This window comes from Staurois parvus, unplaced genomic scaffold (assembly GCF_062004578.1).
Source record: "Staurois parvus isolate SC_StPar_1 unplaced genomic scaffold, SC_StPar_1.0 ptg000023l, whole genome shotgun sequence".
In the NCBI taxonomy this organism is placed as follows: Eukaryota; Metazoa; Chordata; class Amphibia; order Anura; family Ranidae; genus Staurois; species Staurois parvus.
The window spans coordinates 4,027,297-4,054,554 of record NW_028317819.1 but is presented as its reverse complement, the minus strand read 5'-3'; the positions used below and the strand labels follow the sequence as shown (position 1 = coordinate 4,054,554).

Here is a 27,258-nt window from a genome sequence, read left to right as displayed (position 1 = left end):
CTCTTTCATTATCATAACCCTCTGCTCTTCTAGGAGTACTTATAGTAATCTCTGTGCTGGCCCAGCTCATCCACTCCCTCCATAATCTTTTATGTAGCAGCCCACAGAGGAGTGAAGCAATGAGTGTGAATCTGCTGGGGCCACTGACATCTCCAAGATGGCAGTGCCCAGCAATAATCTCAGGAATTTTGGATGTCTACACAAGGGAGGCATTTACAGGTAAATGACATACAGAAAATACCTTACATGCACATCTCTTATGGAAATAATGTTTAAATGAACAATTTGGTATCTTTCAGAAGCTTACAACCATATGAATAAAAGCTAATGGTTGTAAGCGCCCTTTCCCCACGCAGTAATCTATTCTAACTTATAACTTGCTTTTTCTGAAAAGCTCAGTCTTCATGTAAAATGTGGAGAAAAATTATATGATTATAGGTAATAACCTCATACAGCTACCAGAATACAATATTTGTCTCTAGAATTGTCCTTTAACCTCCTTAGCGGTGTTCCCGAGTGTAGCTCGGGGTAAAATTTCTATACCAAGAGCGGTATCCCCGAGCTACACTCAGGCTTACCATGCGGCGGTCTCTGGGGGTCCCTGCAGCACTTACCTTGTCCTTCGCTCGGAACCGGTGGGAAATTTGAATTTTTTAAAAAATTTTATTTTTGCTGTCATTGCTATTTCAATGCATTTCACATACATTTTGTCCGTACTGCTTTGTCCTGTGCCCTGCCTGCATTTTGAATGTTCTTTCTGCCTGGAAACGTCCATGGCGTCCAAAAAGCGTCCCTTTACGTCAAAAGCGGTTTTAGAACAGCGATGGTAAATCAGAACTACTTGCAGAATTGAGTGATAACGATTCGTGGGGAAATTTGTCATCAGACACTGAAAACAATTTTGCGACTTTGCTCAGTGATGTGCGAATTTGCCTCTGTATTTCAAATTTCAGTGTTTTTGGTTTGATTATATTATTGAATTAAATGTATTATATTATTTTTATGATTATTAAATTATAATTTATGATTTCGTGTTTCAAATTTTATCATATCCGGAATGTTTACTAGACTCTTGTTCGTACAGATTTCAGTGAGTTATTCCTAAAAATTACAGCCTACAATAAAAAACTACATATTTCCATGCAAAAAAATGGTACCGCTTTCAGCACAAAAAAATCGGAAAGAATCATACCGCCAAGGAGGTTAAATACACCCATCACACCCTTTTTATAATCTAGAATTAAAAAGTGTTTGTCAATGGATTAGAAGGCCAAACCACAGTTTAAACAAGTTTATTTAAAACAATCATTCTTTCCATAACATGCTGTGTGCACCATAAAGGCTTAATATATAATATTTTCTATCATTTACACATATACAACCCAGACCAACAAATATTCACAAACCCGTAATATCATACATAAACAATAAAAAAAAACACCTCTTCATACAAAGATCAATGTTTCTGAAATATCCACTACAATTCTAAAATATTATAAAGTGGTTTGTATAGAAAATGCCACTAGTATAACAGAAATGTCACTGGAACTAAAAGGGTAAGTGCAGTAAGGTGCAACGCAAGGTATGTATAGATGTACATGGGAAGCGTGATTATAAGACGCATATTGGGCTTATTTAATCAACAGGGTAAAGTGCACAGATCCATAGCAACCAATCTCAATTAAGACCAGTGAAAGTTGTATTCTGATTGGTTGGGTACTGCACTTTGCCCATTCTTACTGAAGAACTAATCTAACAGGATGTCAATTATGTATGATAATTCAGTAAGAAACCCATAGCAAACTTCATCTTTCACAAATCGGATTGAAAGACTGTTATTTTGCCCATTTAGGGAAAAGCATATATTAGTTCAAACCCACTGTGGCCCATATATACTCCACCCACCTCCCCCTCTACCCTTTTATTTATTTCAGGTACTTATATAGCACTGGCAATTTACATATATATTGTACATTCACATCAGTCCCTAACTCTCAAGGGGTGTACAATCTATAAAGTCCCTAACTTACATTCATACACATACTAGGGACAATTTAGACAGGAGCCAATTAACCTACTCACATGTCTTTGGAATGTGGGAGGAATCCGGAGCACCTGGAGGAAATCCATGCAAGCACAGGGAGAACATGCAAGCTCCAGGCAGGTGATACCATGGTTAGGATTTGTACCAACAACACTAGTACTGCCAGGAGGAAGTGCTAACCATTTAGCCACTGTGCTGCCCACCTGTTGTCACAGTTACTGCACAATAACAGAGGTTTTTAGGTATAAGGACATACATTACCTCCTCCCATGATGCAGTACTCAGGCCAAACAGCCAATCATCAGGCTCAAATACTGTCATGTGAGGAGGACCACACCATCAATATAAGTGGATTGGGAAATGGGCTTCACTCCTAGTCTCTTTAAAGTGTGACTGTGTTTAAAAAAAAAAAGAAAAAACAACATATATGATGAAGTCTGTAGATAACATTAGCACAGCTAATTTCTGTCCTCCTGTACAGTGTTGTTCTACCTTTTGATCCTGCCAATAATTCTGTTTTCTGCAATAAGCAAAGCTGTCCAGCAAAAGTGCTTAGAGAAATTGAGAAAAAGCATGCAACACAGGCAGGAGTTCCTATATTGGGCAGCTTTAATTCAAGCCTAAAACTTTCCTCCTCCCAAAAAAGAAAACAAATAGCTGTAACTGCTCAAAAAACGTTAGCTGGAGTTGGGGTTAACTTGTTTTTCTTTCTTACTTAAAAAGGAACTCCACTTTTGCTGAGAAAAAAAAAGCATTCCCTCTGGGTAACCTATGCACATTGCAAGGATTTTAACAAACATTGTTGCAATTTCCTACCTTTTGTTATTCTGAAAAAGTAGCAGTTTGTCTGTGTCCATGTGCTGAGTCAATCTGTATGGGAGTGGTTTTGGAATTATAACTCAGCTTCTGCACGTGCATGGATCTAATGAGGAAATTGGCAAGGTCTGCATTCCTTCGGACATGCTTTCACTCTGGCATTTCACCAAAAATTGCAAGGGAGGCCCACAATCTCACTTTTATCTTAGTGCAGACTTCTGGGAAAATCAATAGGCCAATCACACAAGCAGAAAATGACATTTAGGGGGCTGTTCTGTACACCATTACAGAATTCCTGTCTTTCTGAGTCCTCCTGTACAGTGTTGTTCTACCACTTGACCCTGCCAGTAACTCTGTTTTCTGCAATAAGCCAAGCTGTCCAGCAAAAGTGGTTAGAGAAGTTGAGAAAAAGCATGCAACACAGGCAGGGTTTCCTACATTGGGCAGAAAATGACATTTAGAGGGCTGTTATGTACACCGTTACAGAAAGCCTCCAGGTTGCCATATTGCATTTCATTTTACAGAAACTAACAGCACTGCAGATTGAAAAGGAAAAAATATTTTTAATAACATTCAATTACAATATGCCTTGTAGCAATTGTATATGCTATATTCGTTTTTTTCACAGAAAAGTGGAGTTTACCCTTTAAATCCCATTTAAAACTGTAGGGGAGATTCGCAAATACTGGAGCACACAGAACCTGGTGCAGCTGTGCATGGTAGCCATTCGGCTTCTAACGTCAGCTTGTTAAATTAAGCTCTGACAATAAAACCTGAAAGCTGATTGGTCTCTATGCAGAGCTGCACCAGATTTTGCACTCTCCAGTTTTAGTAAATCTTCCCCTGTGTGTCTATCTACAACTATAATGTGTCCCTAACAGATCTACTGGCAGGCTAAAAAATAAATAAATAAAATAAAACTTATGTAGAGATGGCTGTTATTGCTACTAAAATATTAAATCTTATATGCAGTTTTTTTTTTATTTTCACATCGTTAAACTTGAAATAAAAAGGCATGTGACTGCTTTGGGTAAATGTGCGTTGCACTTCTGTACTGAAGTCTACTACAGAAAGTAATACTGATAAAGGATATCGCTCTAGAATCACTGCTGGTAACTAAGTATAAAAGTGAAAGACATACATTCTTGAGCATCAGTTATTAGGCACCCTGAGTACTTTAAGGCTGTATATACCAAATGACTCTCATTGTCTGTGTTACAGACAAGCTATATCAACAAAGCTCATACTATAAGTACAATAGGAATGGTGGCTGGACTGGTTTCATTGAAGATACTGCACCAAAAGGATAGTCATTCAGTTAAATCTGGCCCAGGTAGATAATTGCAGAGCTGGCAACATGCATGCAGCTGGCCAGTGAGTAAAGATGACACATTGCTTATGTATATTAAGACCAATCGCATGCTGGTGTTGAGATTTTTTTCCCCCCACTTCAAGTGGGTTTTTTATTCCCATACAAATTAATGGGAATGCAAAACTTGCATGAAGCAGGTCAACTGAAGGTCAAAGTTCCCATCAATGAATTCTGAATGATTTCAGAAATGTCTTAAACTGATACCATCGGCAGAAGCCCAATGTCTGTTGGCATAGACTGTTTGCAATGCTGTAGGCTCTTCTGTTATGTTTTTGATTCCATGAATAATAGGCCTTGAACAAGAAAGGACAGAGATGGATCTCCTGACCACATTACCTCTGAGGCTCAGGAAAATACCATGGTACACCATCAATGGCATCTACTGCCATCTTTCACAAAACACAATGGGTCGGGTAAAGAAAAAAATCAAAAAACAGATTAATGGCCGTGTGAACATAACCTAAACTGTACTGGTCCTTTAAGCGGAGTACCAGCCATTTTAGTGTTTATTAAAAGTCAGCAGCTACAAAACCTGTGGCTGCTGACTTTTACTAAACACGCATTTACCTGTCCCAGGGTCCCACCTGCGCGGTCCCTTCTCTAAGCCACGGCGCCATCATCTCAGCTATGGGCACCAGGCTGTAACAGCTTGCGGCTTCACAGCCTGGTGCCCACTGCACATGCGCAGGCTGTGGCAAACTGAGCCGGAAGTGGGAGAGGGTACCTGTCAAATCGGGTGCCTGCTCCCCCCCCAAAAAAGTGCCAAATATGGCAGTGGAGGGGGGGGGGGGGGGAGGAGACAAATAAGGAGCTTCCACTTTTGAGTGGAACTCCGCTTTAAATTTTTTTTTTTTTTTTAAACTTTGCTGCAGTGGAGTTTGGACCACAATGTACCATCTATGTTTAGAACTCATAGAACATATAATGAAAGTCTGCAGATGGTTAATTCAAATTGATTGGGTCAGTTGTGAAGATAAGTTAACAGAACCAAAACACACCATTTGTTTGGTCCCATTGATCCACCTTTCAAGTACTTGTCCAGGTAACGTGAGATATCCTACAAATAGTTCCACAAGTCCGAGTGAAGTATTCCAACAACATCTGGCTAGAATCATTAACAAAATAAAGGAAAAAAACCCTCCATGGTGCACACTTTATGTCATCGTGTCTCAGTCTCTGTAGCTGCAGCAGAAGGAAACATTCAGACTGTTAATGTTTCAGAGAATGATCAATCCTTAAGGAACTGGTGGTAGTTTGTAGATAGAAGGACCATACTGTGCAACAATAAGGATGCCTCAGACACTGTAAAAGGGAAAACACACCTAATATATTTAGGCTGCTTAAGGGAAACATGACAGCATTTAATATATGTTAATACATAGCAATACTGATAATTATTCATGCAAACTTGAAACTCTTCAATAACATAATTCTTCATAGCAGGTAAAGTGCAAAGTTCTTAAGGTGCATGCAGTATCTTTGATGTATCTGTATCCAGTATGCCTAAACAGCCTCAACCCTAGTTGCATTGACAAAATGGCTTTGTTTTTTCATACTAACAAAGATGATAGTTGATCCCTGATCTCTGGATGCTGCATTTAAATCTTAGTATTTGTATTAACTGCTGACACTTGTCTACAGTGACAACAGCACTACAGACCTCCTGTCAGTTTGGACAGCAACCTGAAAATATATTGCATCTCCAGTCAGCCCCACTCATGCTATCCCTGTGATGACTATCTGATTTATGTTGCTCACCTTAAAAATTAGTAGCCCATGACTATTTAGTACCTGTGCAGCTACGTAGCTAGGAAGGGCGATAGTGTGACTTAGGACGGAGAGAAGCTTTATATATGTATTATAAATTATCATATATATTTTCTTTCATAAGCTATTTATTTTGATTTGTAGTGCTGATACTTTATTCTCAACACTTTATAGACAACACTGGATCATTCCTGTTCAAGAAGTGTCGCTACCCATCATTCCCGCAAGCATATACAGTAGGGCAAGTTTAGGTGGAAGCCAACTACTCTATTAGAAAGCAGGGGAAACATACACAGTGTAAGTATAGTGTGGGAATGCAGCAAACCTGGTGAAAATCCAGCACTGCAAACTAAGAGTCCTAGCCACTTGGCCATATAGCCACCTGTTAGTTATATTTATGTTTGGCTGAACAAACAGTTCAGCCACTGACTCCCATATGTGCAAGGGAAATATACGGCAACTGCTCAATGACAGCAGGCCAAACTTTACATTAACATGGTGAAGAGTTTAAAGTGTTACCAAACCCACAACAGTAAAATCAGTCTGTATATTCAGTAAAGCATGCTTGCTATACTCACTGCGGAACCTAAGGGGTTAATCCTCTAAATTGTGTAAAAAGGATGTTTGATCCTCTCTCCTCTGATTCTCCCCGTCTTCCAGTGTCTACTAAATATCTCCTGATAGAACAGAGGCTCTGGGGCAAGCTGCACATGCTTAGTTTGCGGTGTATTGCTAGAGAGTTTTTTTTTTCTTTGGAGAGTGCACATGATCAACACTCTCCAGACAGAGGTCAGGGGTTCTGCATCCTCCTACAGGAGAATGAAAACTCATCCAACAAGCTGTAACCAGTGCTCTGCTGGACACTGATAGAAGTCACAAGACTACTCTAACGGCTGTTGAGAAAATATATTTAGCAGTTTATATTTACTATAATAATTGCATTTCCATGTTGTGTGTACTGTGGGAGACCAGATATAGTGAACGCAGGGTCCTGGGTTTAGTAACACTTTAATAAGTATACAGTAGTGTCTTACCTTCCAAGTCTCTAGACAGCTGGATCCAGCAGCTTAACCACCTTCTGCAAGCTTCTGTACCAAGATGAGCAGAATTCAGCCCTCGGATGTAACACGCCTGATGATTGCAACAAGCAAAGTCACACAATTATCACATGCAGCAGAATAACCTGTAACACTTATTCCCAGGCTACTGCTGCACCACTTTCTTACTTTCTTAAAAAGAACTCATCTTTGAACTGCCATTACTGACTTTTTCAAAGTACATGCTAAGGGACAGCTAACCTTTTCCTTGTTGCATTACCAAGTGAGTCATTGACCTGCCATTTTGTGGTCACGACTGTCATTCATGAACACCTTTCACAGTATATGTGACAGGACTGCACAGCTTCCAAATCCACTAGGACAGTGGTGGGCAACCTTTTTTTTCAACTGAGCCAAATCTCGCCAAAACCACGATTGAAATTTATTTTGAGAGCCACATTTTTAAAACTGAAAATACATAGGATGGTACACTGTTTTTAGTTTCAATAAGTTTTTATAGTAATTCATCCCCCATAGTAATTCATCCCCCATATAGTAATTCATCCCCCATAGTAATTCATCCCCCATATAGTAATTCATCCCCCATAGTAATTCATCCCCCCTATAGTAATTCATCCCCCATAGTAATTCATCCCCCATATAGTAATTCATCCCCCAAATAGTAATTCATCCCCCATAGTAATTCATCCCCCATAGTAATTCATCCCCCATAGTAATTCATCCCCCCTATAGTAATTCATCCCCTATAGTAATTCATCCCCCCTATAGTAATTCATCCCCCTATAGTAATTCATCCCCCTATAGTAATTCATCCCCCATAGTAATTCATCCCCCCTATAGTAATTCATCCCCCATATAGTAATTCATCCCCCATATAGTAATTCATCCCCCCTATAGTAATTCATCCCCCCTATAGTAATTCATCCCCCATATAGTAATTCATCCCCCATAGTAATTCATCCCCCATATTAATTCATCCCTCATATAGTAGTAGTAAGTAAGTAGCAAGTAGTAAGCCAAGTCCCCCCTGTGTCAATTTACTTACCTTTGCTCCGCGCGTTCCTCTCGCCGTGTTCCCGCGCCGTTCCGGTCTTCAGGGCGGACTGTGAGAGGAGCCTAGCTCCTCTTACGTTCGTCACGCTGCCCCGCCTACACACATCCTGACAGCCAATCACTGGCTATCAGGATGTGAGTGGCAGCGAGACTGGCCAATCATTGCATTTGAGCGCGCTGCCCTGGCTGTTTTTTTTTTGGATCACGCTGCAGAGTCCCTGCCGCCCGAGAGGAGGGAGGGGAGCGGGCGCCCGGCACACAAGAGCCGCATTAAAGCGTGTAAAGAGCCGCATGTGGCTCGCGAGCCGCGGCTTGCCGACCACTGCACTAGGAAGTGCAGAGCTTCAACAGTGCATGTGACAGCTCCTGGACTCTCTATGGAAACATCTGCTCGGTAGCTGACAATGGAAGCTCAGCTTAAAAAAAACAAGAATGGCCTGTCAATGTCTGTCTCTAGAATGTTCTCCAAATATAGAACTTTGGTTTGAGTGGAGTTGCTATTAAAAGTATTCATTTGTAAGCTCCAAACCATAGGGAGACATCAAAGCAGGCACCTACACATACATCAAATGCTTATTATTACTTGTGAGCGAATAAGGTGAATTTCTATAAATAGGTGAAATACAAAAATTATAAATAAAATAAAAAAATGAATAAATGTGTCTTGAATCAAAACTAATAAAAATTAAATCACCTTATTATAAAGGCACAAATAGGTTCGCAAACACATCACACCAACTCATAAATAGTGTCAGAATCTATGTAAAAACAAATAACTGTGCTGCGCTCCTATATTGATGTAAATAAACTATAAAAAACAGTGTAAGTCCTTACCATATATAATCCAAACAGTACACAAAATTACTTAAATGATCCCTTTAGGATATAGAGAAATATTGTGTCCAATATCAAAAATAAAGTAAAATCCTCCTTTTCTGAGAGATGGGTACAAATAGGTGAATTCACTCCAACATATAGATGTTTGCGGTATATATGAAGCTCAATTATGCGCTCACCTCCATTTTTAGCCCAAAAATGTAGGCTAAACAAGCTGTTTATCCTAAAAGGATAAAATGTGCACTGATGTTCACCACCTTCTTTGAATGTGTTCACAGCGTGATTTCCTGATTATCCACCTGGTGCCTCTCCTCTCATTACTATCCTATGCAGATCTGTGGATGTATGGATGGATATTTCCTCCTCCTCACCTCCAAGGGGAATAATCCTCCTTGATCCACTCCAGAAGTCTCCACATATATAATGCCAAAGAAAGAACAAAAGATAGTGCTTTACCCTTATAAAACACTTTATTGCATAGCCATTATATTGCACTCACATTTTCATAATTAAAACAAGCCTTAATGCATATCTCCTTGTGTGCACCGCACACTAGCAGTACTCGCCGTATGAAAGCCGACTGGGCGTGGTGACGTCAGAGCCCCTCCCCTATGCGCTACGCCACTGGTCACGTGGCTTCATCAGGGGGAATTGATTCTCCTTTTAGAATAAAGTTTGTTTAGCCTGTATTTTTGGGCTAAAAATGGAGGTGAGCGCATAATTGAGCTTCTAATATACCGCAATCATCTATATGTTGGAGTGAATTCACCTATTTGTACCCATCTCTCAGAAAAGGAGGATTTTACTTTATTTTTGATATTGGACACATAATAATGTTATTACACTAATATTTCTCTATATCCTAAAGGGATCATTTAAGTAATTTTGTGTACTGTTTAGATTATATATGGTAAGGACTTACACTGTTTTTTATAGTTTATTTACATCAGGCATGTCCAAAGTCCGGCCCGGGGGTCGGTTTAATACGGCCCTCCAACAGCCCTCCCTGCTCTGTGTAATGTGGCCCTCCCACAGCCCTCCCTTCTATGGCAGACAGTCTTCTGCTTGAGAGCAGTGCGCATGCCTGACTGCGGCGCGTTCTCCCTGGTCTGTGTAAATGCGGCTGTCGCACGGCCCTCCCTTCTGTGGCAGACAGTCTTCTGCTTGAGACCAGTGCGCATGCGTGACTGCGCCGCGCTGGGAGCGACAGAGGGCGGTGACATCAGGGCCCGGGCTTCCAGCGTGAAGTGTGTTTCTCTTCCCCTCCCGGCTGCCGAGCAGAGACTTCAGCTCCAGCTACCTTTTTCACCCTTCACATTAGTGCAGGTAAGTTTTTTTTAAATTTATTTTCAATACATTGTGAAAACTCAGCTGTCAGTTGATCTTAATGTTATGAAATGAAAAGTATGTCGTTTGCAATTAACTTGGCATAAAATAATTTATTTGCATTTAATTGTAAGGGTTCAAAGAATGTTCGAAAAAATGTTCGGCCCTCCACCATGTTCACTTTATCCAATCTGGCCCTCTTTGAAAAAAGTTTGGACACCCCTGATTTACATCAATATAGGAGCGCAGCACAGTTATTTGTTTTCACCTACACATACATACTAGGTTTTTTTTTTTTTTACAAAGAATAGGTGCAGGTATTCAATGACCTGGAGGAGAGTAGTAAAGGATGGGTGTGGTCAAACTGCACTGATAATAGAGCATAGTTAAACTCCGGAAAAATGTGTTTTTTATTCCCCCTGCAGTGGAGCTGTGCCCACACTGCCTGGCTTAACTGCTTGTTTTTGTCTAGGGGTTTGCAGAGATATACTCACCTAATCCGCCATTTCTCCACGCACAAGACTGGTCCCTGCTGCTTCTGCCCCCCACTAGGGAGTTTCAGTGAGTGAAAGCAACGGTTCACTTCAAACACCATTACACAGTAAGGAAAGGGTTTGCTGATGCCACGTCAGCATGTGAAAAAAAAATCACTAACAGCAATATAAAAAGTGCCTTTTGTTTGAAACAAACTTTGAGCTAATTTAAATTTTGAAGAGCTTTTGTAGAATGAATAAAATTATCTAACCCTTTTTACTTCCTCATCAGTAAGTTCATCGACCCCAAGTTGAAGCAGCGAAGTGTCCAGGTGCCAAATCTCTAAAATGTGCGATCTGAGACGGCGCTTCAGGAAAAAGCCTGGGAGGTGTGGTGTCAGGAACATAACGCGGCTTAAAGCTTTCTGCAGAAAACAAAAGGCTGTATCAGATATCCACATCATGTCATAGGACACTACTTCCTAAACCTGCCCTGGCCTCAGAAACAAGGCAGGCTTTGTGGGCTTCCCAGGAGCACAGGTGTTACACTGGCTGCTTTATGAAGTATGAAGAAAGATCCAAAAGACAAGCACTGCCAGAGAGACCCAACCAACCATCATGAAAGCATAACCACATTCAAAGGGGAACATTACATTGTGTCTACAGGTAACAGAATAGAAACATTCTCCTCTGAAAGGTCTGCAGCATTCAGCACCTTTATAAGGGCAAATATGTACCATCAGAGGAGAATGTAAATACAAGAATATTCCTGCAGTTCTGTGGAAAGTTGGAAAATGAAATTATATTATAGCAGGATGATATATGGTTTACAGGTTGCCCCTAGCAACCCTAGTGTGGTACACACCATTAGGAAATCTGAAGAAAAATTCCACACAAGGAATAATCATTCGATTTTGGTATAGTGTGTAAAAAAACTTTTGATTCAGACTTTCTAAACAAAAATTTCCGAAGGGACAAACTCCAAATTTTTTTTCGTACGTGAACAGAACAAACAATTTTCAATTAACGTGTACTGTTTTTGTACGAGAAAAATCAAATACGAACAACTGCACATGATCAAAAATAACAAACAATAACCTATGCTACGTTTCTACATCAAACAAAAAAAAAATAGCCTTTGTCATTTGAGAATTTTTATACAATTAGTACCATTGTCGGATTTGACTTGATGTGAAACATTAAGGAAACTGAACGATCATTCACCCAATTTTCTTATAGTGTGTATCCAGCTCTAAGCTGGCCATACATTATACAATTTTCTTGTTCGATTTCCTTCACATTTACTCTCATCTATGTAGTACAAGGGCCTTTTTGATTGGATACAAATTGAAAGTGTTTAGGTTTGATGTCAAATTATATGGTTTTGATAAATCTAAAGGAAAAATTGTACAAGATTGTATAATGTGTTGCCAGCCTTATTCTATGTTTATGTTCCACACTGGCCACAGTTCAGTTTCCTGGGATTCATTTATTGTAAATCAGCCCTAATGTGTCTCAAAATCTACCTACTCAAATTAATGTTAAGATCTTGTTTAGAGAGCCGTGGCCAAGCAGCCAATGTGAGAGGATGCTGGTCTCCTCACTGCCGCCGAAACTCTGCTATACATCAGCTTCACCGGCCTCCTCTCCCAATGGCTCTCCACGGCGCATTCCACTTATTTATACCCGCTCTCCCTCCCAATCCAACCTGCAGCAGAGAACAAGCACCACAGCCATGACTAGGAAGAACAGGGAGGAGGATGAAGGGCTGGACTGGAGCAGCCAAGAGATGGGGCCAGTCCGCTCCCTCCTCATGCTCACCAGAGGGACAGAAGCACAGATGCAGCTGCCAAACTGGAATGCCTTGCTGGGGTGCCTGCCAAGGAGTCTCAGACATCTCCTGCTATCATCTCAGCTACCTCCCCTACTGCTGGCCAGGAGTTGCTACTATTAGGATCTTGGGAACCAACAATATTTTGCCACCAAATAATACCATTTGAGGAATATCCAATTCTGTCATACACAGAGGGGGGCCTGAGAAAGCGGCTTTGATTGCTTCAATGTCCACCAACTGGGGATGAACTCCATTCTGCACCTGGAATAGAAAGGTTTGTTATACAACTGGGAACTATGATGTACACTGCTTTATAAAAATGAAATAACATTACTGAGTAAACTATGGAGTTGTATTGCAGAGCTAAAGGTCTTCAGTTCAATTCCCACCCAGGATGTTAGTGTTATTTACATTGAATCCATATGTTATCCCTGTGGGGTTTCTCCAACACAAAAAAAACATACTGGCAGGTAATCAGTTTTCAATCAATCTGTCTCTGGGGTTTTTGGTTTTTTTTTTTTTTTACACATCTGTCTTCCTGTTGAATGGACCCTATATTTAAAGCTCCTACAGGGTAGAACTAATGGAAATCTCTTCAAAGTACTATAGAATATGGTGGTTCCATATAAATGCAATAGGCAAAAACACATAGTTTAAGCACTAAATCTTAATTTCTCAAGCAGAAGCCAGAAGGAGGTATCTGTAGAGTTCCCCCATCACTTCAGGTATACATAGGTACGCCTGTCAATTCTGCTATCCCCATGAGCTTTTAGGAGTTTTATGAGTTGGCTATGGGGAATAAAAGACATTGCTCAGGCCCGGTTATGATAGGGAGGCAGTGAGCACCCCTGTTACTGCTCAAGTACAGAGACAGACAACAGTGCAGTATCAGCTTGCTTATCACTGTTCTAAAATCAACACAGAAGCGGCAACTGTCACTCTTTGTTGTCTCCAGTGTTGCTACCCTGACTGGTGTTAGTGAAGTGGACTTAGAGCAAACTCAGCCCCATAAATCTACAACGGGATGGTGAGGAGACCGGTCACCCAGTGTAAAAGCAACCTGATCAGGAGAAACACACACAATGACATTTGCAGATGTCCCCTGATGTACCAAAGAGTATGCAAGAAAAAACATCTGTTGTAAATAACACTACCCATTTAAACAAATGTCTGCAGAGTTGTTCACTGTAAACTTGTAATTTTCTAATGCTGATGTTTTTTAAAATCAATATAAAGGCAGGCATGTACGATCAACATATATTCAGACTGTTCTTGATGTGGACCTGTGTATTACCATCTGTGATATAGTATAAAAATTACCTGTGTAAACAACTGGACCATATTATTGTGCAGAGGCTCCTCAGAGACTTTAGAAGTTGCAATTTGTAAACTTTCTAGTACATCCTCGTAGACCTCTTCTCTCATGCTATGGTAAATTTCCAAAAACTCCTGTTGTTGTTTGGGAGTCCAAAAATGCCGGATTAACATCTGGCGAGGAAAAAAATACCTGAAAAGAGAAGAAAGAGCGAGAGCCTTGCATTTACTATAAGGATTGCTGAAAACGCTTAAGATGTTTAAAAGGCAAAATATGAAAGTAGTGCTAATACATCAAAAGATATGTGCTTCACCCATTAGTGACTATTGTGTTGTTATTTACACACAACTGTCAGTCACTGTGCTCACACCCTGCAGCATTCACATAAAGATAAGGGAGAAGCTACAAAAATGTTTCAGCTTATGATGACACATGGGTACAAAAACAGCAGAAGTGAGCAAAAGCAATGTATTACATGCATCCTTTTCATTTCTCTCTCAATACACTTCAGTAAAATTCATCCAGCCAAGAGGAAAAGCCAATAATGTTTTAGCTTCTGCTGCTTTATACACCCAAATTTGTCATCTGACACAACACATCATGCCTCAACTAATTTACATAAGCTTAAAAAGGGAAAACACTAAAGCAGAGTCTTCATATTTCAGATATTTGCTTCTTTAAAATCGTAAAACAAAATCTAATCAGTAAAAATCCTTAATTTCAGGCACTGCAAGGTACCCGCTATTGCAATTATAAAAATAGTGCCACGCTATTAAAATGGTGTAAAATATATTAAAACTTCTAGTTTTAACATATTTTGCACCATTATAATAGTGCCGGCTGTTTTCTACACATATTTAAATATATTATTTATATTTATTTGTGTTTTCATTTTATCACACACACACACACATATATATATATATATATACACACACACATACATATACATACATATATACACATACATATATATATATATATATTTGTACCACGTTTCACTACTATATGTACACTAATCGGCCACTTTATTAGATTATTAGATACACTTGTTCAATTGTTTGGTAACATAAATTGCTAATTGGGAAATCACATAGCAGCAACTCAATGCATTTAGGCACGTGGTGAAGACAACGTCCTGAAATTTAAACCAAGCATCAGAATGGGAAAGAAAGGGGATTTAAATGACTTTGAACATGACATGGTTGTTGGTGCCAGACTGGCTGGTCTGAGTATTTCAAAAATCTACTGGGATTTTAACGCACAACCATATCTAGGGTTTACAGAGAATGGTCAGAAAAAGATAACATTTGTAGTGAGGGGCAGTTGTATGGACAAAAATGCTTTGTTGATGTCAGAGGAGAATGGGCAGACTGGTTGCTGCGACATTCAGATGGTAGGGTCAGAATTAGGCGTAAGCAACATGAAAGCATGGATCCATCCTGCTTTGCATCCACGCTTCAGGTTGTTGTTGGTGGTGGTGTAATGGTGTAAGGCAGTGGTCTCCAAACTGTGGCCCTAGGGCCAGATGCAGCCCTTTGCTTGCCTTTATCTGGCCCTTGGGGACTATTCCTCCATCAACAGTGGGGCATAATTCCTGCCGACACGAATGACGGGGCACTATTACTCCCACTAATATTAATGATGTAACAGCATTCCTCCCACTGAAACCAACAATGGGGCAGTATTCCTCCCACTGGCTCCAACAATGGGGCACTAGGTCTTCAACTGATACTATTTATGCCACGAATACCAATGATGATTACCCTAAGGTAATGTTTATTCTCATTGATGCTAGGTCAGGGGCATTTTCTACTCCTGCTAGCCACAATATGGGCCCTTGAAAGTCTGAAGGACAGTAAACTGGCCCTTTGTTTGAAACATTTGGAGACCCTTGGTGTAGAGGATTTTTTCTTGGCACTAGCATGGAGGTGGCCAGTGATTGTATATTGGTGAGCATTTTCTGTGCATCTCTGTACTCCTGGTTTCTCCTGGTTTAGCAGCACTCCCCACAGCTAAGCTTAGAGGGTGAAGTCAAAAATGATTAGAGGAGCACCCAGGCAAAGGTTTTCCAGTTAACAAAAGTAAAAACAGTCACCATAAATGTACTTTTAAAGAAAAAAATAAAATTATATATATATTTCTTTATTTAAAACTTCATTAAAAGATACAGTTTTCAGAAAGTGGATGAGTGTCTCAGGCTTAGCTGAGCAGTATTGATACAGCACTTGTAAGAAAGCCAAAGACAGTATATACATTTGCAAAGAACGGTGCACAAGATATAAGTTTAGTATTCTTATCCTGCTAAATCCACTTTTGGTATAACTATCATTCATTCTCACACTTGACAACTGCGTCTGGTCTCCAAGGGGCTAGTAAGCCGGTGGCACAGAAACACAATGGACACCTTCAGCTGCCTCTGTGCTCTTCCTGAGCTTCTAATGAGTCCCTGCACCATTAAGGAGGATTGAGCTCCCTCCAGGCATACCTGCCGTTAAAGTGGTTGTAAACCTAAAAAAAACGCACAAATCAATCTAATCCTACAGTTGAATAGCTTTTACCCTTACTAAGCATTTGAGCTTAGTTTGGTATCTTGAAGCAATCCCCTTCTCCAGAAATAACCCCCTGAAAAATGGTGTCGCCACTCCCCTTCTCCTGTGAGTGACAGGCTGTGCTGAAGAAAAGACCAGCATGAGCCTCCATGTAATACACTGCAAAGGGGTGGGGGAGCGGGTGTCCTCTCCATGCTGGTCTCTGCCTTCACAAAATCAAGAACTCAGTACCAGTGATTTATGACATAGATCGGCATCACTTCAGTAATGCTGTAGTTATCTAGGTAAGTCTGCTGACAGCTGATTACTGCCCTGCTCTAGTCACAGCACCTAGCTTGTGAATTGCTGTTTACAAAGTTTTACATGAGAATGTTTCCTGGTCCATATTGCCGCATTAGGCTGCAGGATTCCTAGGCATTTTACCGTTAACCCCTTCCTACCAACTTTCTCCTGATTGTGTGACATCATATCTCCGCCTACTATTCTCTAATCCTAAGCCACGCCCACAGACCAGCAGTTATTGGAGGGCTGAGACAAGCTAAGGGAGCATTTTTCTGAGGTACACTCACAGATGTATGCATGTTGCCATTAAAATGTATTCATTTATGGCAAAACGTAATTTTTTTTATATTAGTTTTTACAACCACTTTAAATCATCCATTGCTATATGTGCTCCAATATGGAGTCTATCAAATATAAGAATTAGGACCTCAGTGTGTACTGTACAGGTGAAACTCTAAAAATTAGAATATCGTGCAAAAGTTCATTTATTTCAGTAATGCAACTTAAAAGGTGAAACCAATATATGAGATAGACTCATTACATGCAAAGCAAGATAGTTCAAGCCGTGATTTGTCATAATTGTGATGATTATGGCTTACAGCTCATGAAAACCCCAAATCCACAATCTCAGAAAATTAGAATATTACATGCAATCAATAAAACAAGGATTGTACATAGAACAATATCGGACCTCTGATAAGTATAAGCATGCATATGTACTCAGAACTTGGTTTGGGCCCCTTTTGCAGCAATTACTGCCTCAATGCGGCGTGGCATGGAAGCTATCAGCCTGTGGCACTGCTGAGGTGTTATGGAAGACCAGGATGCTTCAATAGCGGCCTTCAGCTCTTCTGCATTGTTCGATCTCATGTCTCTCATCTTTCTCTTGGCGATGCCCCATAGATTCTCTATGGGGTTCAGGTCAGGCGAGTTTGCTGGCCAATCAAGCACAGTAATCCCACGGTCATTGAACCAGGTTTTGGTGCTTTTGGCAGTGTGGGCAGGTGCCAAGTCCTGCTGGAAAATGAAGTCAGCATCCCCATAAAGCTCGTCTGCGGAAGGAAGCATGAAGTGATCCAAAATCTCCTGGTAGACGGCTACGTTGACCCTAGACTTAGTGAAGCACAGTGGACCAACACCAGCAGATGACATGGCTCCCCAAATCAACACAGACTGTGGAAACTTCACACTGGGCTTCAAGCATCTTGCAGTGTGTGCCTCTCCATTCTTCCTCCGTACTCTGGGTCCTCGGTTTCCAAATGAGATGCAAAAGTTGCTCTCATCAGAAAAGAGGACTTTGGACCACTGAGCAGCAGACCAGGTCTGTTTTTCTTTAGCCCAGGTAAGACGCTTCTGACGTTTGTTGTTCAGGAGCGGCTTGACAAGAGGAATACGACATTTGAAGCCCATGTCCAGGATCCGTCTGTGTGTGGTGGCTCTTGATGCACTGACTCCAGCCTCAGTCCACTCCTTGTGAAAGTCCCCAACACTTTTGAATGGCCTTTTTGCTGACAATCCTCTCCAGGCTGCGGTCATCCCTGCTGCTTGTGCACCTTTTTCTTCCACACTTTTCCCTTCCACATAACTTTCTATTGATGTACTTTGATACAGCACTTTGGGAACATCCAACTTCTTTTGCAATTACCTTTTGAGGCTTTCCCTCCTTATGGAGGGTGTCAATGATGGTTTTCTGCACAACTGTCAGGTCAGCAGTCTTTCCCATGATTGTGATTCCTACGGAACCAGACTGAGAGACCAATTAAAGGCTCAGGAACCCTTTGCAGGTGTTCTAGCTTAATTAGCTGATTAGAGTGGGACACTTTGAGCCTAGAATATTGCACCTTTTCACAATATTCTCATTTTCCGAGATTGTGGATTTGGGGCTTTCATGAGCTGTAAGCCATAATCATCACAATTATGACAAATCACGGCTTGAACTATCTTGCTTTGCATGTAATGAGTCTATCTCATATATTAGTTTCACCTTTTAAGTTGCATTACTGAAATAAATGAACTTTTGCACGAAATTCAAATTTTTGAGGTTCATCTGTAAGTGTATTGGGAGAACTTTTGTTAGTTTGCAGTAGCCTGATGGTAACCGTGATGTTTGGATGATAATCAGTTTTTTCAAAAAAGAATTTCCTACCAGGAGAATATATGGAGTCACTTCACTACATAACAGAGTGATCTCCCATGACTAGGGCAAGCCCCTGGAGGTGAAGGAAAAGGGAAGGAAGGGGGGGGGAAGGTTGGGTCAGAAAAATTCAGCCATAAAGTTATGGCTGATCGGTGTACACTGTAATATCATGTCATTTAACAGTAGAAATGTCTGTACTATACTTACATGAGGACAAAGACAAAGTAATTGGCAAAGGGTGGAATTGAAATGATCATCACTGGTGCTGCTTTAATAATATCTCTTCGGAACTAAGGGAGACAGAGAAAGGCTATATGGAAAAAAAAACACAAATGCAACACAAATGCAGATTGAAAGAAGAAGACAAACACATTCAACAAAACAATGTGACTTGTAATTAGGTCACAAATGTAAAAATTCCATTTAAATACTTTCTATGACACACCTTTGCACTGCTTCCCTGCAGAGAGCTAGAGTTTCACACAGTAAGAATATGCACACCTTTTGTATTGATGTGCTTGGAATGTATGTAGCCAATTCAAACTGAAAGTTTATATGTCCTTTAACAACTTTGCTTTCAGGACAATTTTGTAATTTTTTTTTTTACACGCAAGCACGCACGCACGCAGGCACGCACGTTAAAAATCAGCATTGCTGAACATAATTTTAATACAAAAACACTCTAATGAATTTGAATGCACACAAACACAATAAAACACCCAATTTATGGTCCAATATAAAATAAATGGGGCTGCTTCAAGTAAATAGATACCATAAATGTCAAGCCTCTACAACACCCTTTATGAATTCCCCGAAGCTTTTCTAATGATGTCCAATACTGGGATGAAAAATAGCTACACTCACATTGCACAAAATTAGGTAAAATTGGTTCTCTTTTAAAGCAAGATCTGCCTTCATGTTAGTTTGGAGTTCTACTTTTTTATGCCCATGTGGAATCCTTGTAAATGATTATAAAGCTGTGTTGTATTGCGTATACAAACATACCTGCCTCAGTTTCTCCATTTCCCTGTAAGGCAGTTGGTAATATTTTAATCCTTGACTTATCATATTCTTCTTGATCACGTGTACTTCTTTCCCATCTAACAACACCATCCGAAAGCCTGTAGAGTAGAAGACAAGGGGGTTAAATTTACTAAAACTGTACGGTGCAAAATGTGGTGCAGCTTTGCATAGAAACCAATCAGCTTTCAGGTTTTATTGTCAAAGCTTAACTGAACAAGCTGAACTTAGAAGCCGACTCGCTACCATGCACAGATGCACCAGCTATTGCACTCTCCAGTTTTAGTAAATAATCTCCAAGATCACTCAAGCATTGTGACATTACCGGGTACCAGCAAAACTAGTATGAGCACCAAAGCCAAGGTATTCCAATAAATAAAGGTCAATTATTTTAGGTTGACCACACACTACAGGACAACAGTTAACACTTTCTTCCAGCAATGTCCTTAACTATGATTAGAATTTTACCTTTCATAAAAGTGGAATATAGCGTATAAAAATTGGGGAACTTTCTTTCCAAAAACTGCTCATATCTTGCATTCAGATGTCTGGCCTTCGACGTTAATATGGATAGAATGGTTCGTGGCTTCTGGTTTGTTGACAAATGGCATGGCTGGTAACTGGGAAAATAATGAATTGTATTTGTTGGTACCGAACACAGTGAGCACACACTTTAAAACATTTTTTTAAAATTTATATTGCATAGTTATGAGCCACTTGAGTAGCTAAAAGGTGGCTTATAAAACATCCCCCACCTGCCGTTCATTTCTCCATTGTTGGTGCGAAGAAATATACAGGACACAGCTTTTATGTCTGAGCTTTCCCATAAATACCCCTCTGCCTGCTTGCTGCTTGTTTTGGAGACGAATTGGTGAGGTTTTGTCACCATTCCCAGTGCAGGGTGCTTGATGCTTTTGGCAAAACCAAGGTAAGCATGGATTAAAAGGGACAATAAACTCTGGTTAAAAAAAAAATCTATTCAAACATGTTTCCTTAATTCCAAAAAAGTACCTTCTAGTGCTTTCACCCTCCTCTAAATCACCAGACTCTTCCTTTTTGCTGTTGTAATCTGTCATCTTGTTAGAGGGTGGCTACGTTCATTCTCCATGCTCCCACTGTACAGGAATGTAGCCACCTTCTCTTGCTCACTTCTGAGATGGACTAGGGACTATGGACTGTGGGATGTGTAGTGTGTTCCTTCCAAACAAACAGAAGGAAAGTAAAAGGAGAGGTTCAGGCGCTCATGGAAGACAATATAAGGAGGCAGAAGTCAATCAGCAAATATTTAAAGATGAACTCCAGTCAAAACTTTTATTTTCCCAGGCAGTGGGGCTGTGCCAGCACTGCATGGGTTAAGTGCTAGTTTTGTCCATGGGCTCAGGGAAAAGCTGTACTTACCCATTCCTCTGATCCTTAGGAAAACTGTGCTCCCCCCACGTCCAATGGTGGACTGTTCCTGCAGTCTTCACGTCCAAAGCTGGTCTATGGGCGTGATGACATCAGGAACAACCCATTCACAAGACGGCTAGCGTGCAAAGGGGGGGGGGGCAGGGACCGGTCTTGCGCTCAAAGGAATGGTGGATTAGGTAATTATAATTATCTTTGCTTTCTGAGACCAAAGACAAAAACAAGAATTTAACCCATGCATTGTGGGCACAGCCCCACTGCATGGAAAAATAATAATTTTGCCCGGAATTCTTCCTTAATGAAAAATAGTACTGCAAGATAATTAAATAGTAAAGCCATTGTTTAGTGTCACATTAAGAGGTTAACTTCAGTGGTATCACTCAGGATTAGGGTAAGGATTAAGGGATCTATGAATAAAACATTTGGTAGGCGAATGTCGCAAGCAATAAATACTATTATTTCATATGATTACCAGCTCTATCTGGTGGATAAAATGTGGAATATTTTTCCGGAATGCCTCAATCTGAAGCAGCCTGTGTCCCAGCAAACCAATGAAGCAAATTCAAAACACAATCATACAGATGACGCATAATCCCCCCCCCCCCCACCACCAACCCTCGTTTCTGATAAATATGGCCTGTCTCTATATGTCAACTTGAGTTGGTCTTAATTACCTCCAGTTATCTATGACCTGGCAGAAATTCTTTTTTTGTCACACGGACACCGTGAAAGTGGAGCAAATAAGACCAACCTGAAACTGTCACGTGACTGAAATCTTACTAAAACTGCCACAAGGCTTTCATGAATTCAGTGCAGAACTTTCTAATGGGCCAATACTGGCATAAAAGTGTCAAAAATACTTTATATTGAATTGTTCCCCCCTGTCTGTGCGAAAGCTGCAGCCAGATCTGTATCCTGGATGAGCGGTTAAGACCACGTTTGCATGGGGGTGCACAGAGGTTGCATGAATCCATGCCAGTAGTCACATAGATGTACACTGGAACACATGGCTCCACAGATACAGCTGTTGTGTCCCAATGTGACATCCACGCAGGTGCGGGTGCACGATCCTGAACACACCCTGGCTGCATTTGGGGCTGTGCACCTGCACCTGCATGGATATCACATTGGGAGCATGCGGCTGTGTGTCAAATATGCATCTATGGGACTGCTGGCACAAGGATGCACATAACACCTGTGCATCCCTACGCACCTAACACACAGCCCTTAACGAGACATTAACCAATCACCCAGTGTGGATGAGGCCTTTCATGTGATTAGGGACCCTGACCAACCCTGGACAGACAGTTTGCATGTAAGGATGCATAAGGAGAGCAGAAGTGTAGCACAATGGATTTATTTATGACAAGCAACAAACTGCACACTTACAAAATAAGTAAAAACAAAAAAAGGCGCTATCTGTTGTAGGTTCCGCCAGCCATGGCCACTTCACACTGGGAGACACACTGGTAGAAGGATCCTTGGTGGTGCTGGTGGCTTCCAGCACTTCCTGGATGATCCAGAGGCTCTGTGGGCATCGGGCATGATGCCAGTTCGTCAGGTACGTAGCATGCTCCTTCTTCAGGCCGTCAGCGGTTTTCCTTAATGAGTATCTGTTTTTACTTCTTATGTTGTAAGTGTGCAATTTACTGCTTGTCATAAATAAACCCATTGTGCTACACTCAGATCAGCACTGCTTCTCTCCGTATGCTTGTTTGCAGAGTCTCTTCTAACTCTATACAGCAGCAGCCTCTGGATTATAGCCCTGGAATACCCATATACTCTCTTCTCCTTGTATCATTGGGGACTGTGTTTCCCTTGCTGAGCGCTAGATTTCCTTACATTGTGTGATGCATCTCAGGATGGTGTTTCTGGCCCTATAAAAAACTGCAGCTAATGGCGTTGGGTCCAGATGCAACATTTGAACACAGTAGACTATCCACTCTCCTTCATCCATCTGAATGAGGCCTTATGGTGACCATAGTCTTAAGATCTGATTAACCACTTGCCCTCCTGAGGATTTACCCCCCTTCCTGACCAGGCCATTTTTTTTCATTATGGCGCTGCGTTACTTTGACAATTGCATGGTTATGCAATGCTGCACCCAAATGAAATGTACGTCCTTTTTTCTTACAAATAGAGCTCTCTTTCAGTGGTATTTGATCGCCTGTGCATTTTTAATTTTTTTGCACTATAATAATAATAAAAAAAAAAAAGACTGACATCTTTGAGAAAAAATACAATATTTTTGACTTTTTGCTATTAAACATGTCCAGTAAAAAATTTTAAAAAAATCTAATTTTGTCATAAATTGAGGCCAAAATGTATTCTGCCACATGTCTTTGCTAAAAAAAAAATCCCAATACGTATAAATTAATTGGCTTATGTGAAATTTGTAGCGTTTACAATTGGCGGTATATATACTGGGGTTTTTTTTTTTTTAACATTTTTACTAATAACGGCAGTGATCCGAGACTGCGGCAGGCATTCTGACACTGGGGGGAACGAACTTGGTGTCACTGACATCATTACAATGATAATTGCTAGTAAAAGCACTGACACTGTACTAATGGCACTGGCAGGAAGGGGTTAACATGTGGGCGATCAAAGGGTTAACTGTGTGTTTTACTATGGGGCTGCGTGTTCACTGTAAGAACACTGCTTTGCATGGCTGTGATAAAATACACCTACCTGCCTGCTCACAGTCTTCTACGGCATGTAAACTGAGCTGTGCGTGCACAGGAGTTACATCAACCCAAGGCAGCCAATGGAGATACCTGAAGATTGGCACCTGGGGAAATGACAGTGATGGCGAGGGACCCAGACCATTAGAGAGGAGGAAAGTTTAATGACATTAGTTCTGTTTTAACAATGATGAGCTCATATGTGTTCAGACACGAGTCCAAACCCAACTGAGCTATCCCACCGGGAAGTTGTCAAAGCTGACAGCCAATCATAGGCAACTGAGGCATTCCCCACATATGTGTGACCATGGGGCAGGGAATGCTTGAGATAGCTTTCCATCGGAATAGCACAGTTGGGTAAGGACATGTGGCTGAACACGTCTGAGCTCATCCCTAAGGCTAGGTTCACACTATTGCGGCTCTGTGAGTAAAGTTTGCGCAGGCTCATTTGAATGGGCTGCTGTGCTTGTGTTTCATGCAGGAAAAAGATCCCTGCACCATTTTTAAAATGCAACTGCAGAGAAATCGCATGGTACTTTTGCACCATGTGATTTCCTGGCAGTTCCTGCACCTGCAAATGTGCTGTTTTTAGATGAGGGTACTATTAAGAATGAATGGCAACCCTGCTTGTCTGTAAAGAGCAGTGCGTTTTGGCTGCGTGTACAGAAACACATGTGATTCCCACACCCACATTAGTGTAAACCTAATGTAGTACATGTACTACTTTTGGAAATGCATTGCAACCAGATTACATGGTGGCTTTGTATCATGCAATCCAGTGCAGGCAAACGCACTGCAACCACTGTTTGGGGTGTCGTTAACATTGCACTGACACCTGCTGCAGATCACAAGGGCAGTGCGTGTTGAACGCTGTGTGGGAAATGCTCATTGATCACAAGTTTCCCACACCGTGTTCTAGTGTGAACTGGAGCTGATTATGAAGTGTATGGTGCACTGGTCTTATCCGTTGCTGATTGTATGTCTTTGGACAATAACACCTGGTCACACTGATCCTGACTTTAAAATTGTGTGAATTACAGCGAAGTCACATGATTTCAAAGTTGGGCGACATACCAATTTGATGCATGATTTGCAAGATATCTGACACAGATGTCTATGCAAATCGCACCAAAAGTAGTACATGTACTACTTTAGAAATCGGTGCGGATCTGATCAAGTCGGAACCGCACCGATATGACCGCTGTAATTGCAGACAATAGGGTGTGACTTGCAATTCGCATGGCAGGCAAAGTCGCACCCAGTATGACTGGGGTCTAAGGCTAGGTACATGCTGTTGTGAATGTAATACAGCGTGTAAATCGCACCAATTGCTGAACCTGCGACCACCTGCAGCCAACATGTGCTGCTCATTTACAAATCCACAAGGCTGCCATTCATTCCAAATGGCACTCCCATGCATCTGAAAACACAGCGCGTTTCGGGTGCAGGAAGTTCACATGGTGCAAAAGCAACATGCGATCTCCCTGAAGCAGCGGTTTTTTTAAACGGTGTAAAGGACTTTTTTCCAGCATTTTCCACAGGTACAGCAACCCTTTTAAATGAAATGACTGCTGTGCCCACACAAACATTGCAGCAAACACATAGGTGAGAAGCGATAATTGCCCACCAATACGATCATATATAAAATCATTCTGTGTATGGCCATTGGAGAGATCTCCTGTCACCACACTGCCCTGCACACTGTTCCTCATGATGATGGTCGTTAGCAGCAGGTGCTGTCATGATGGCAACCATGTGACATCTAATGACACCCACCTACCCCTCCCCCTCCCCGGTCCTCTCATCCCCGGCTACTCACAGCGTTATAATACATTTCATGAGGCGCCGGTCCCCTCCATCCATCCCCAACCTGTACAGCGCCATGTTCTAGGAGGAGAGCCGCCTCGCTCATCTGCAAGGTCAGTAGTGCACAGGTCACATGACAGGACACGGTGACGGGGAGGCCATGTTTGTTGAGGGCACGGAGCCTCTTCCCTGCTCTGAGGAGGATGTGCAGTGGCTGGATCTCTGGGATGGGAAGACTCTGCAGTGGAAGTAGGAGGTCAAGGAAACTTCAACATTGCAAGGCTGAAGAGAGACCTGGGAATTAGAATAAAAGTGTAGGTAGTATGGAGCAGCTTGTATAGTTCTTGTCTCTCAGCACCATTGTGAAATGAAGTCTAGTTGTCTTTACCAGCCACTAGATGGCAACAGTGCCTTATGGGAGAACTATGGACTCTGACATTGCTGGGCCACTGAAAATGCTAATTATCTGGCACGTAAGGAACTGAAAAACATGTCTGAAAGCCAGTGAACACTAACAAAAGAAGATGTCTGTCTACATAACTCTGTCATGACAGGTGTACTGAATGGGATCCCATATCCTCCCCCTTCATAGCTATTATAGGCAAAAATAGATCTCAGATGCTGCCTGGCTCTCGGCGGACCCCCTGCGTGCCGCCTGGCTCTCGGCAGACCCCCTGCGTGCCGCCTGGCTCTCGGCAGACCCCCTGCGTGCCGCCTGGCTCTCGGCAGACCCCCTGCGTGCCGCCTGGCTCTCGGCAGACCCCCTGCGTGCCGCCTGGCTCTCGGCAGACCCCCTGCGTGCCGCCTGGCTCTCGGCAGACCCCCTGCGTGCCGCCTGGCTCTCGGCAGACCCCCTGCGTGCCGCCTGGCTCTCGGCAGACCCCCTGCGTGCCGCCTGGCTCTCGGCAGACCCCCTGCGTGCCGCCTGGCTCTTCGCAGACCCTCTGCATGCCGCTTGGCTCGCCACTGACATGGCTTTATGTGGATCCCCTAAATGCTGCCTGACTTCTTGTGGAACTTCTGTGTGCCATCTGTTTTTCCGCAAGCCCCCTGCGCCCCGCCTGGCTCTCCGCAAGCCCCCTGCGCCCCGCCTGGCTCTCCGCAAGCCCCCTGTGCCCCGCCTGGCTCTCCGCAAGCCCCCTGCGCCCCGCCTGGCTCTCAGCAGACCTTTGCACCCCGCCTGGCTCTCTGCAAGCCCCCTGCACCCTGCCTGCCTCTCTGCAAGCCCCCTGCACCCCGCCTGGCTCTCTGCAAGCCCCCTGCACCCCGCCTGGCTCTCTGCAAGCCCCCTGCACCCCGCCTGGCTCTCTGCAAGCCCCCTGCACCCCGCCTGGCTCTCTGCAAGCCCCCTGCACCCCGCCTGGCTCTCTGCAAGCCCCCTGCACCCCGCCTGGCTCTCTGCAAGCCCCCTGCACCCCGCCTGGCTCTCTGCAAGCCCCTTGCGCCCTGCCTGGCTCTCAGCAGACCTTTGCACC

General features: G+C 42.2%; 1 protein-coding gene across 3 annotated transcripts; it reads right to left on the bottom strand.

The window, feature by feature from the left end:
* Positions 1–1,276: 1,276 nt before the first annotated feature.
* LETMD1 (LETM1 domain containing 1) lies at positions 1,277–25,927 on the bottom strand. 3 transcript variants are annotated; one of them, XM_089692851.1, is made up of 9 exons: positions 25,797–25,927; positions 20,355–20,506; positions 19,872–19,987; positions 19,074–19,156; positions 13,901–14,087; positions 12,740–12,841; positions 11,019–11,171; positions 7,034–7,130; positions 1,277–5,534 (listed from the first exon to the last, which is right to left on the bottom strand). In XM_089692851.1, the coding sequence occupies exons 1-9, from the start codon at positions 25,859–25,861 to the stop codon at positions 5,461–5,463; spliced, it is 1,029 nt and encodes a 342-aa protein (XP_089548977.1). In that variant the 5' UTR covers positions 25,862–25,927; the 3' UTR covers positions 1,277–5,460. The 3 variants fall into 3 exon arrangements, with proteins under 3 accessions (XP_089548977.1, XP_089548985.1, XP_089548969.1); XM_089692859.1 differs by lacking the exon at positions 25,797–25,927 and adding an exon at positions 20,898–21,078; XM_089692843.1 differs by lacking the exon at positions 25,797–25,927 and adding an exon at positions 20,642–20,772.
* Between the last annotated feature and the right edge of the window lie 1,331 nt (positions 25,928–27,258).